Here is a 14,351-nt window from a genome sequence, read left to right as displayed (position 1 = left end):
ACATGTTTCGCTTCTAAAATGAGACACGGGTGGTGTTTGTCCTCGGGTACCAGGGAGTCCGTTCTCGTGTCAGTTGCAAGTTGGGAACGTTTGTAAGTACGAGATCTAGGGTTTTGTTGTTGCTATTTTGAATATCGTTTATACTATGCAGTTGATGGAAACACATAAAATTATACAGGTCGCGACAAATGGGAGTTGACTCAATAAGATTGTAGTTATCGTTTGTTATGCATGGAATGTTAAAATTACCTATAAGGAGAATGTTATGTGCGGGTCCACAATGTCTTTCAATAAAAGCATAGAATAAATCGTACGAATTACTATTGCAGCATGGTGTGATATAAACTACACAGACGTATAGCGATGGCAGTCTCTGAATTTTAATTTTCAGGATCACAGAATCAATATCAGGATTTTCATCATACTTACATATAAGCGTTGCCGTGTATTGCTTCTGAACAGCCAAGAGCACGCCCCCACCCAAATTTTTCCCTGAGTTACAAGCACTTCTATCGCTTCTAAACACATTGTATCGATCGTCAAATATTTCAGCATTGGCGTGTTTGTCGGTGAGCCATGTTTTAGTAATAGCCACGGCATTATAGTCATTACACAATATATTTTTCATAAATAACTGCATTTTAGTGCGCAGCCACCTAACATTTTGATACACTAGGTCAAAACATCCTACCTGTTCCAAACAGGCACGCACACTTCCTTGTTTATATTTCTCGGATCCGCGTTCCTCGCTTCAAATTCTCTGTAGGTTGTTGCCTTGGCGCCTGGGGTACCGTTGAGCTAGAGGAAGAGTGGAATCTTGACCTATTTGTCGAAGATGGCCATTGTCCTCTTCCTTTCTTGTCACAGGTGGGTCATTAGTCTCAGTCTCGTCAAGTTCAGCAGAGCTGAACCCTCAAAACAGGTTAAAAATGCAGGTTGTAAACAGACCTGCATTGGACAAACACAACACATTAAAAAGGTATGGAAAGCTTAAAACTACCTCAGAAACAGTGGAAGAGACTTGTTCTTCTCAAAAACCTAAAAACGTTCCTTAAAACACAACAACATATACGAAATATCTTATGGTGTGCACCGTCCCCCTGGATAGCAACTATGTACACTGGCGAACTTTAAAAAAGGTCTCCCTCCTCTTAGTTAGATTGGAAGGTAGTTGGAAACACTTCATTACTCCTGTATTGGATAAGAAAGTGGGGGAAGGCAGTTGCAGACAAGACCATCACTGCCCTATGCGCACGTAAACTTGTTTCCGGAAAGCTTTCTGTTGGAGCCTTGTCAAGCGTGTGTGCGTGCGCGCACGCCGACACCTGTTTCTTTTTAAGTTTGGCGTATTTTTATTGCATCGACTAATTGCTGTTATGGCTGGGAATGAACCAGGTTAGCAATGGGCAAATAAAAAAGTATAAAAAATATCAAAATTCCTGGCATGAGTAGTTGGTAGTAGTAAAGATTAGGTAAAGTTCCTCGTGCGTATAGCAACGTGCCATGAAGGCACATTTAGGGGATGTGGTAGTAGGGCACCGCATATTCTCCAGCTCGTCCATTTTAGAGGGGATACGATCAGCATCACGCTCCAGCCACCTTTTCTACGCCAGGGTTGTAGTAGAAATGAGAAAATAGAAATGTCTTGAATTCTGCGTATGTGACGGTATTGAATATTGTCCCTGAAGTATATGTTAACATCCTAACCCGCAGTTTTTTTTTCAGGATAAGCTAATTGAAGGCCGCGAGTGGTTCCTGAGAAGTAATGAACATATCACAGAATGCGCAATAGTTTAGCTCACGTTTCTTGGGGGGAGTGGGGGGGGGAGAATGATATACAAATTTATTCTACGAATGCTTATGTCATTGTGACCATGGAGTGTATTTTGCAGACTAACGAGGGAGGATCTGGCATCTAGACACAAGGCCAGTATAATGGTCTGTGGAGTTTGGGCTGTGTTCTACGTTTGTGATTACCTTTCACAAATTTCATCTTAACACACCTTTCATCCTTATCTATGCGAACACTCAAAAGTGGAAGAAAAGCAAAGTAAAATAAATTAATCAATTGGTCATTGTGTCCCTGCGTTTTTCAATATTTCACCGATGTAATGCATCACTATAGTCATGTGAATTACTATTTTCCGTCATCATAGTGTGCTTAATCATTCCTTAAAGCATGTGTAAACGATCTTAACTGTGTGGAAGTTTTTACGTAGGAAAAAAATGGTTAAGAGTAAATCCCAATTGATTGTTAGAAATTTAAAATATTATAACTGACGTGACGCATATTAACTGTTCTTAGAGTTGACGAGCTGTATCTCTGCGGGTGACCTTGACTAATTCGCGCAGATACATGTCCGTAGATGCTACCTACTCGCTGTTGAGTGGTCGACAGCTCTTACAAAGTTAGAGGAGAATGATACCCATTGGCTAAGGCAGAGGTAGGTCCTCCCTTTGCTACTGCGCAGCCAGTCGTGGTCAAGGTTCACCCGCAAAGATACAACTCGTCCACTCTAGTTCGCTGTTAAGGAACGATTTCTCCTAACTAAAAAGGATTCCGGCCTCCGTGGTAGAGTGGTTAACACAGCTTTCTTAAACACCGCCTTGACATTGTGTTCATTCGGTGTTCATTGTGAGTGTCCCTTCATCAATTTCATCATTTCATCGCTCATCCTCATCGTCGCGTTTAGCAAAAAGTGGCAGAAAAGCGAAGTAAAATAAACCAAATCAAACATAAATAAGAAGCTGAAGGGAAAAATATTCCATTACTAAAAACAAAATATATAAAATACAGTAATTACTTTGTTGACATGATTAAGGCATGTTTGCCCCATAACATCCATGTTATCAATTGGTCAATCATTCTCATCACCACGGATTAACCAAGAGGCAAAAAGGCAACGTAATATATCCTAAATAGAAAAAAATACAGAAAAGGGCCAAGGAAATGCACATATCCTGTCGAGTCGAGGTTGTGTGTTGCAAGATGGAAATGTGTAACTATTATCACAAGAGCACGTTCAATTATACAGTATTAGGGTAGAACTATTTATCACACAATATAGGTGAAATTGTTGTAGGTTGACGTGAATTGTTAATCTGCCTAAACTCTTAAAATACTCTAATATCAGGTTTTTTGTTCCACTTATTATTTCAATTTTGAAGGTCTTCATGACCGAGTGCTTTGCTTACTGCTCTATGAAACCGGAGACCCTATGTTCGATTGATTGATTGATTGATTTGCTTTATTTTACTTCGCTTCTTGGGTCACTTTTGGCTAAGTTTTAAATATGGGGAAGGCCTCCCTGATGGCGCAGTGGTAGTATCGTCGCCTTGTGATCAAGGGTTCCCGGGTTCGATACCCGGTGGAGGCACATAGTGGTTCGGATCCCACTTTAAACTGTAGGTCCAGTCCCGATTAGCCTTTCTGTGCAATTCAATCAATCAATCAATCAAATAAGCCTTCGATAAAATTAATCATAATCTGCTTCTTCATAAATTACAATCTAGATTTCACATCCATGGGAAATTTCTATCCTTACTACAAGACTATCTGTGTGCACGAGACAGCATGTTATCCTTCCTGTTTTGTCTGGAGTCTCCCAAACTCTTAGGCCAAATTTTGATTCTTCTTTACATGGATGATCTTCCTGACAGACTGTCTTCTCTTCCTGTAAATGTTCTTCTGTTTGCCAATGACTGAAAACTATTCAAAGAAATTCATCAAAACACGATTCTTAATCTTACAGCAAGCTCTTACAAAACTACTTGTGTTGTGTCGTCAGTGGAAACTTGGGTTGTATCCCCAGAAATGCTCCTGCCTCACCATTTATCTAAAAAGGAACTAACTCAATTCTGTTTATTCTTTTGAAAACAATCCCATCAAAAAAGTTTTATTTCATCATCATCAATGAAAAACTAAACTTTAAAGAGCACATTGCAAACACTACTAAGAGAACAATGCATTTTCTTGGTCTTCTCTACAGATTCACAGAAATCCAAAATCAATTGTCAATCAGCATATTTTTCAAATCTCTTATCTCCCCTATCTGGACCATGGTTTTAAAAACTAATCTCTCCTGGATTGATTCTGTCCTCAACATTTTCCTCGCCATTGCTCACCATATAATATCTTCTCTGAGACACCTTCACAAATCAGATATTATGTCTGTCTTGAATATCCAAGCACCACACACTCATCACAAATTAGCAGACATGAAATTCTTGCATAAAATCATGAATGGCAAAATTAAATCCAAATTTCTGATCAACAAACTCCATCTACGAGTTACCAAATGGCCAACCTGCAATGTAAAACACTTTCACAATCCCATTACAAGGCTTTTCCTTCTACAGCAGTCTCTCTTCTATTGGCTTCCTCACTCATATAATAACCTGCATCCAAATGTTGACAGTTGACAGATCACAGTTTCAGAAAATTGTTAACAATGTACATGTAATTTTCATTTCTTTTCTCTGTGTCATCTTGTACGCTATTGTTTTGTTGTTATTATTGTTGTTGCTTTCCTGCTGTAACTGTTTCATTGTAAAATGGTCATTCAGTACTGTATCTAAAACTTCGATAAAATAAATAAATAAACAAATATATTCAAGTATATTGGAAAGAATATTTTGAATCTGCCTAGAAACAGACTTTGAATAAGAGCAAGCAGCATTTCACCAGGAAGACAGACACAAGACCACATATACTCAATTCGGACCATATCGGACAGATTTTTGAGCAGAGGAAAAGATGAAAATTTGACATTTCTCGATTTGAAATCTGCTTTTGACATGATGCAAGGAAAGTAACATGGGAACAACTTAAAAGCAGGAAGGTTCCACCAAAGCTATTCATAGCAGTATAGCTGATGCATGAAAAAGTAGAAGGAGTCATTCGACTGAATGGTGAAACATCACAAGTCTTTATGATGGATAGAGGAGTAAAACAAGGGGACAGTTTGAGCCCATTACTCTTCATAACAGTAATGAATGAAGTGATAAAAATAGGCAAAGAAAGAATAGGAAAGACTAAGGTAGGAAGGTGGAGAATGAAACCAGTGTATTGTCAAACTTCCACGTTTGACCCTCCCTATAGTCCCGACTTGTCATCCTGCGACTACCACATCTTTGGTCCACTAAAATAGCTTTAAAGGGCCACTGGTTCACTAAAGATGCTGAGGTCCAGGATGCCATTGAAGACTGGTTCCACTAACAACCACGGATATTCTTCACTCAGGGCAGCCACAGTCTAGTGACATTCTGTGGCAACTACTTGAACCAACAAGGCAATGTGTAGCAGATATGTAATCCATGTAACACCATTATTTCTTTTATGTTTGCATATTCCAACCTGGAACAAAGTCTCACTTTCATTTGGCGGACCCTTATAGTTTATTCTTTTAGCAACAGCTGGCACATGCTCCCAGTAGTCAGCAGTCTGCTGTCATATCGCCAGCTGAATACTAATTTGTCAGATGTCCATTTGCACTAACTTCACAGGAGAGCTAATTAATGTTTGATTTATTTGAAATTGGAATATGCTGTAAGATTCGCATAAACATTTTATTATTGTTGATATTTCATGCCAACTGAGAACCAATAAGTCACTTCGAAATGTGACTTATTAACATATATGGAATACGACTCATCAACTCATCTCTGATAAGAAGTGGAGAAGAGACAAAACAACATTCTGCAGGTGATATGTTGGCTCTGCAGCAATTAACCAACATCAATGTAAAGAAGAGATTATCCTGCACTGGAGGGGGACATGCACTTCTCAAAGGCATTTAAGTGTTTGAATTCAATCTTAGTTGTAATATTAAAAAAAATATGTCAATGATATTATTTTATGAAAGGATAATGTTCCCTCACATCTTTTTCACTCTGAATTGAGGCCATCATAGTAGCACTTTTCTACTATTTTTTGGATAATCGCAGGACCCCTTGATTACGTGGGGAAGGATGAGGGATAATTAGATGAAGGTATACTCACAGAGAACACCCATGCCAGGCTGGAAATCAATCCTGGGAACTTTGGTGGTGAGATTGAAAGTCAACCACTTCATATGCATGACCACTAAGCTAGCTGAATAAATCTAATACCTAAGAAATAAATTGTGCAGGAGTACATGATGATTCACAAAATGACCTAGTATTATGATATTCCCTTTCTATCCATATTACATTCCACTGCCCATACTCCTCACGCTATACGTATGAACTGTAACCTTAGTACCACATATTGTCACCAACTTCACACTAGTCAAGGCCTTTGGTAAAGTGCCCATCAACATTCGATTACAAAAAATGCAATCATTTGCACACTTCTCCTACAGATTGAGTTAGTAGGAGGACAAGGACAGTGTACTTTCCCTTGGTAGATTGATTGAGTTCGTTTTTAAGTCCACCTCATGCACAGTAAGGCTAATTGGGACTGGACCTACAGTTTAAAGTGGGTTCTGAACGAATACGTGCCTCCACCATTCCTTGGTAGATAAGGTTTAGTATAGTGCAGGGGCAAAAGTGGCAAAAAGTGGTAAAAAATGGGGGGAGGGCAGTTGCAACTGCCTCCCCCCCACCAATGGCCCCCACTGCTACAGACGATACAAAGCCGGTGGCGTATTTTGAAAATTTGATTTGGTTTACGGCAAAAAAATGTATTCATTGCATACATTTATCATACATTAATTAAATATAATAGAAATAAAAAAACAATGCAGGCGTGCAAGTGAAACAAAAACAGAAAGAAGTCTGATATCTTCAAATTTTGCAGCAATTTCTATACATATCAAAAGAGATGGTTTACTGTTTGTAATCCAGATAACATGGGAGAATAGGCAACTGCTCAAAGCTTCATCTTGTCAGGGCAGAAATGGATGTTTAATGTTTTGGCTTACCTGAACATGCACAATGCATCTCCTGACTTTCATGAATATTTGAAATTTTTTGCAGTAAGGAATAAAAGTAAACATTGCTGCATATTTAATACTTGGTCACATTCAAATCTTTATAAATAACTTTTGTTGGTAGCGTGCAAAGAAATAATACATTATTGTTGTTACCATTTCTTTATTATCCTAATATGGTGGTAATGGTTAAAATGAAAATATAGCTTTATGAGCATGCTACCATTTGTTTATCACAGGGACATCATTATTACATATTTATTCTTCAGATAGCATGAACCAATGTACAGGCAATTTTTTGTTGTCTAATAGAATTTAGGTAAACTAGACAAATTCTTTTTAGCACTCTGCTTTCATAGTTTACATATGATGAGTAGCATTACATTAAATTATAATTACACATACTAACTTATAATGCCAAACAATTTGAGAATTATGCTGAGAAAGAGACATGGATGGAAACACAAAGACACTTAACATCCTTTTAGTTATGATCAAAATGGGCACATAAACAAGCAGGACATATACAAACAATATAAATAGACTATATCTAGGGTTCAATTTATTTTCTTTCCCACTTTTTTTTCAGCTAATTGAAAAAGAGACTTATTCTTTGGAACTTTCTTTTTTTTTAGATTTCTCATAACTAGTGATACAAAATACATTATTTTTTCCTTAGAAGATAAAGAAGAAATTTTCTTAAGTGTTTACCTGAGTTTCAGAGGAAACCTATTAGATTGTAGTATTGTCAATAAACAAAGGAATATATAATATTGTACATATTGATATTTGTAAAATAAAAGCATTGGTTACATTACACTAACACACAGAAATACTATAGTAACACACATATGACAGTGAAGGATTGTATATAAAAAATTGATTGATCAAAATAATACCAATCCAAAAATATATACAAATTAATTAAAATTACTAGATGATAACTTTATTTTTTTAAAAAAAAATCGGGTTTTATATTTCTTTCCTTTTGCATTTCTACATGTTTTCATGTATGTATGAATGTTTGTGTGTGTGTGTGTGTGTGTGTGTGAGTGTGTGTGTGTGTGAGTGTGTGTGTATACGTTTGTCTGTCTGTGTGTGTGTGTGTGCCTGTACACACATGCATGCATGAATGGATGCATGCTAACTCATATTTTGAACAAATTTTCTCCAAATTGTACTGAAAACAAAAACAACATATGCACAAAAATTTTCCTGATCACAACATAAAACATACAAAGAGTACAATAAACGTACAACATATTAAATAGAATGGGTTTATACCTTGTTATTCAATTGTGTCTACCATTTCTTAATGATTACCTGTCAAAGTTATTCTGAATCCATAATATTATTTTTGTATCTTCAGTGTAAAGAAAGTTACACAAACATATGAGTACACGAACAGTCTTAACTAAGATATGTATTATATATATTTATTTCTTACAGGAGCTAAATGAGACAAGAAATAATAATAATAGTGAAGATGTTAACAAATAAAGATTTCCTTGTTCTTACATGAAAGCAGCAGCTGTGCTGCTCTGAAGACAACATAAAAACAACTTTATGCATGACTAGACAAATTAAAAACACCAACAGACATGAGAAAGAGAATATTTCATAGTTATAAACAATACTAATCCTCTTAAATATTTAAAATTCAAGAGATATTTCCTCATCATTATTGAAATCATAGATATTCCACTTCTTGCTCTTCATATCACACAATCGCATTTACTCTGTGACTAAAATAGATATCTAATGCATTAGAAAAAATATATCTTTATATGGTAGATACAATTTAGCATCAAATATAAAATTGGTTTTGCAAAATGGAAGTCATAAAAGGATTTCTGTTAGCATAGGTATGATTTATATGAAGGCGAGTATCTACTAGACCACTGCATTTTTACCATACATGTCAATATATTTAATCTGTTTCAATTGTTGAGTTACATGTATTTATATATATCTTTATTACTTCCGAAGAAATGCAGATTGTGTTTGTGCTTAGAATTGAAAGCTATGAATAATGAAACTAATCAATTTGAAGAAGAGTTTGTTCTTGGTATTCACAGAAAGACAGAAGTTATGTTAAGGCAGTGGATTTCACAGCATCTCAATTTTAACAGATATGAATATCACATCTGCAAATGATTATGCTCTTGCTTCATTCTCTTCCCAAAGATGTGATATGTTTCTACATTTAAAGCACAAACCTATGATAACATTCAACATCATAGTAATACAATCAGATGCAATGTCATTGCATTGAAATAACCTTGTATAAAGTAAGGCTTTCATATTAATAAAATGTTTTATTTTACTTAGAAAAGTTTTTCTGCACGTACACTTCATCGTAACTTTATATATATATATATAATTATATACAAAACACAACCTGTCTTCTATATATATTTTTCATCAGGTAACTTTCACATTTGGGTATTCATTCATCAATGTATTTTAAGTACAGTGTGAGAAAATTCTCAGTTGATTATGCAAATAAATGTATCCGTATGAGCATATATATGCATGCATTCATATAGAATCCAACATTCACTCAATTATTCACATCAGGTCATTAAAAACACATATATATATATATATATATTGATCCATCTGCACATGTGTATCATACATACATATATGCAACTGAGAAATTACAAAGAAAGAGATCCTTAATCAATGAGTAACTGAAACTTGGACACTTAGTTAAGAGGATAAAAATAAAATATTTTCACAGCAACATGGGCCACTTTAATACTTTTAGTAGTAAATTTGTTCTTTAATATTTTTTTTACTCATATAACAACAATAACAGTTTCATCACAAATGTCAGATAAGCATCACATTAACAACAAATGTTACTTCTGTTCACTGTACACTGTACATATGTCCCCTAGTTTATCTTCATCACTGAAGAAGTTCTTTCAATGAAATATAGATTGGTTTCTTGCATCCTGTCTGCTGAAATGAACATATCCATACCAGATTGTACTGTGATCCTCAATGATAACCATATCATTTTCACCTTCCTGCTGTCTACCAATCCTCCAGTAAAGATCAGGTGGTCGACGTAGTTGATTTTCTTCCAGCACTGGAAGTTGAGAGGCGTGGAGATCGAAACACTGTATTTTGTAATGTCCTTTTCCATTTATCCTGAGTATCTCTTAGTTTTAACAACCATGTTTGCTGCAATTAAAAATACCTTATTAATACATCATATTAAAGGAGGGGGATAATTAAATACATGTGTGAAAATTGGTTTGCAATTACAAAAAAATATATACAGGGAGGTTATTTCAGTCATTTACCGTGAGAGCGTCGGCCGTTCGGTGGACCCTTCATGCAACAGGTTCCGGCAAATTGCATTACAGGTAGTCCGTAACTGAAACCGCTTGTTTTGTAATGTTTCCACTTTTGACAATTACAGTTACAATTACAATTGAAATAAGCACGTACCTTGTTGCAAGGATGCTAGAAAAGGTGGTCTCCCAAATACAAATATTTCTGGCACCTTATTTCTGACATCTAATCTTAGACTAGACATCGCTACTTTATCCTCAGTTGTCGTGAGAGCGCAGGCAGCTTATCGGGGAGTTGTCAGCCGCGAGAGGGTGCTTCATACTGCACCTGTCGCCAGTGATGCCAACCATAGGAACATGTCCCTACGCATAGGGACTTTTCACTATATTTTGCCTGCGTAGGGACGTAGGGACAGATTTTGCCAAATGAGGGAAAACCTAGGGACTTTTTTCAATCTTGGAAAATAACATTCTATTGTGCAAAGGTGCAAAGCTTACTCGCCAGTCAGTTGCACTTTCTTCATGCTCGGTTTGGAATGAATGGATTAGTTTATCTGGATACTTTAGTGAGGAGGAGAAAAAGAACTAACTAACAAATCTCCATCAGAATTTTGGAACATGTTATCGGTTACCAAGAACTTTCATGGCAAGTTCTTTTTTGAAAACATTTCCACTCTTGCGAAAATAGTGCTGCTAACATTGCCGCATTCTAAAGCAGAAAAGGAAAGAATATTTTCAATGTTAAGTGATACAAAAACATAAAAGAGAAATAAAACGGGACCCGAATTGTTAAAGACTGCAGGAAATATTGGGTTGGTGCGAATGAAATGTCCGGCCCAGGTGCGTCATTGCCGAAGGCCAAAAAAATCAAAACTACAATACCTGGTTAATCAAAATAGTCGCCGTCTGCAGCCACACACTTTTGTCATCGCTCAGCCAACAATTGGATTCCATGGCGAAAGAAGTCTGGAGTCTGCGATGCAAAGATGTCCTCAACGGCATGTTTCACCGCCTGATCATCAGTGAAGGTCTTCCCTGTCAGGAAGTGATCGAGATGCCGGAAGTGATGGTAGTCAATGGAAGAGAGGTCTGGAGAATATGCTGGATGAGAAAGGGTTTCATATTGCAACTCATGGAGAGCCTGCACCGTCCTTTGTGCGACATGTGGGCGAGCATTGTCATGCAACACGAGGACACCATGTCTGTGGACCATTGCTGGATGCTTGTGGAGAATTTTATGGTGCATTTCATGGAGTTCAGCACTGTAACAATTTGCATTGATGGTTTCACCTCACCTGAGAAAGACATGATGGATCCCACCCACCATAGACCACCATACCAGCAACAACACCTTCCGTGGGTGGAGAGGTGGTTTTGGAAACTGCCCTGGATGTTGATCACGATCCAACCATTGTCCTGATCCTTTATGATTCTCATAGCAGATCCATTTTTCATCTGAAGTGACAATCCGATGCAGGAAACCATCCCAGTTATTCCTTACACTCAGAGAACTGCACACCTCCAGACGGCGAGTCTTGTTTACCACTGGGTTCATTTTGCAATGCTGTGTCACCGGAACGAAATTTGACAAACCAGCGGCGAATGGTGCGTTCATTTACCATTCCTGGCCAAATTCACTGTTAGTGTTTTTGGTGGCTTGCTGAGCAGAATGTCCCAGTTTGAATTCATAAAGACAAATCACTCGTAATTGTGTGTTCTCCATGGTGCACTTTCAAATGACCCTGTTCAGCAACACACTGCCTCCTGACTGTCTGGGTGCTCCAGCCTGTTTGCTGGATGTATACAGAGTTTATGACGTTAGACCTGTGACCTCAGCCAATCCCTGTGTTGTGTTGTTGAGGTGAGTTTCCCACCAGATGTCAAAGCGGACATTTAATTCGCACCAACCCAATACAACATATATATCACCAACCAACATCTATCTCCACAGCAGCAGCATGTATGACTTCAAATAACATAATCAACAGTAAACAACTCAACGTTATTTATTAGTAGTGTGCGGTATCCCGAAAAGTTAGGACCGGGATCGGGAAAAAAAATTCCATCCCGATCCCGACTTCGGGAAATGACTTCCCGACTTTTCGGGATCCCGAGCAGTCAGGAAATACCGAATGGTCACTTTAAAAAGTCATTAATTCTCAACGTTTTCTGCATTGTAAGTTTCTGGAACTTATCGGAAATTGTAAGTTTTTATTCTAGAAATGCAAAAACAATCACTAAAAGTGAAAATTTTCCAACTTGGTCAGGAAATTGCAAATTTTTCAGTCCCGAATGTCGGGATTTTAAAAAATTCCCATCCCGACCCAAAAAATTCTGTCCCGCACACCCCTATTATTCATTATGGCAAGAATTTACAATACTGGACCCTTCTGTAATTTCTATGCTACGTCTTATACTCACGAAATAATTAGTCGTGATGATTTATCTCAAGTTAACATGTTGGCGTGAGGTGAAAAAATTGTTCATTAACGTGTAGTTGTAAAATAAGCTTTTCAATTCTCGCAATGATTCTCTGTATACAAGTATGGTAGCCATATTTGTTGATATGAACAATTGGCGTTCGCAATTAGTTACGCTGTCTACAGCATTGCCACACTGTTGATTTCATACTTGGAGAGCATGGATTGTGTAAGAATGGCAGAAGAGAACAGTAAAAAAGTTGTTAATGTTGTACAGATTGTTAGGTGGAGTGTGCAGGAGGATGGCCGTGGGCTAATTAATAAACTTATGGATTTCAGTATATTGCCCAAAGAAGGTGCTTACATGTAACAGCGACAATCATGATGTAGAAGAACATGTGGAGTGTGGACTGATTTTATTACAGGTAAGTTTGGCAACAGTGCATCGACCGTAAAATTGCAGGATACGAAAATGACATCTTCGATGATGAACATTTGCCGTTAAAGTGCTACGAAAATGAATTTTTTTATCGGTTCGTAATCACAATTACCGCAAAACCATTCAGGAATAGCCCCACTGACCATTCTCGGTAAGGTTAAGTTAAGTTAGGTTAGGCAAGGCAAACAAAGTTAAAATCTGGGCTCAAAAAAAAACATGCATGGGTAGGCCCACAAACCATTGACGGATAGCCCCAAAACCATTCAGGTAAGGTTAGGTTAGGTTAGGATAGGCAAACATCAGTGGCATCTCGTGGTCTCAAATTTGGCCGGGGCTTATTTTTTAAAGAATTTAAAATATAATGACAATTCACATGAATTACAAAAAATAGGTATTTTTTCTTCTAGACTACAAAACTGGACTTACTTTTTTGAAAGAATTTAAAATGTAATGACAAATTACATGAATTACAAAACTGGACTTACTTTTTTGAAAGAATTTAAAATGTAATGACAAATTACATGAATTACAAAAAAAACGGGTATTTATCTCCTTTTAAACTACAAAACTGGACTTATTTTTTTAAAGAATTTAAAATATAATGACAATTCACATGATTACAAAAGAAACAGGTATTGTTGTGAAACATACCTTTCTACGAACGTTGACTCCTGTTCTTCTGCTCAGCAAATTTTGTTATTACTTTTTCGTTGAAGCCCTCTATGTTTGAAATGTATTCTATCTCTATTGTAAGCAAGTGCCAAGGCATTTGGTCTGTCTTGTCCCATTGCATTTCTTAAGCAGGTTTTAATATGCTTCAATGTGCTGAAACACCGTTCAGATTCAGCTGTTGCCACCAGAGTTATTAAAACTATGTTTGTCATTTTTACTGTTTCTGAAAAGGTACCCTCTAAATAATTTTAAATAAAAAATGAATGCAATCTACTGACAGAGTTTATGTTTTTCAACTCTTCACTACAATAAAGAACACGAAGTTCCCTCTTTAGTTTTCCCTCTTCTATGAAGGGATAATAAATCTGGGAAGATGCCTCTGTTTAAAGATTGTTCTCTTTCATTATGTCCTCGTAGAGCAAGTTCATGTCGACCACAGAATTTTAAGCAATCGATAATTCTATTTAATATATTCCTATTTTTCCGGACAAATTCATTGTGTCTTGTAATTGACAGCCTATGTCCTTCATCAATTTGTGTTCGAACATCAACTCACTCCAACATAGCGAATGAAAGCCACCACAACACTACAGAACAA

At 36.9% G+C, this 14,351-nt stretch overlaps 1 protein-coding gene across 5 annotated transcripts in view; it reads right to left on the bottom strand.

Moving 5' to 3' along the window:
* Positions 1–7,080: 7,080 nt before the first annotated feature.
* Positions 7,081–14,351, bottom strand: part of LOC145983985 (uncharacterized) — a 387,657-nt gene continuing 380,386 nt past the window's right edge. For all 5 annotated transcript variants that reach the window (XM_083117228.1, XM_083117229.1, XM_083117230.1 and 2 more), the window contains one exon: positions 7,081–10,109. In XM_083117228.1, coding sequence (XP_082973354.1) covers positions 9,981–10,109 — 129 coding nt within the window. In that variant the 3' untranslated portion in view covers positions 7,081–9,980. The remainder of the gene's footprint in view (positions 10,110–14,351) is intronic.

The sequence above is a fragment of the Lepisma saccharinum genome, chromosome 2, assembly GCF_977018435.1.
Source record: "Lepisma saccharinum chromosome 2, izLepSacc3.1, whole genome shotgun sequence".
NCBI classification, from domain to species: Eukaryota; Metazoa; Arthropoda; class Insecta; order Zygentoma; family Lepismatidae; genus Lepisma; species Lepisma saccharinum.
Note: the sequence above shows the minus strand (reverse complement) of the source record. Positions and strands in the feature narration are given on the sequence as shown.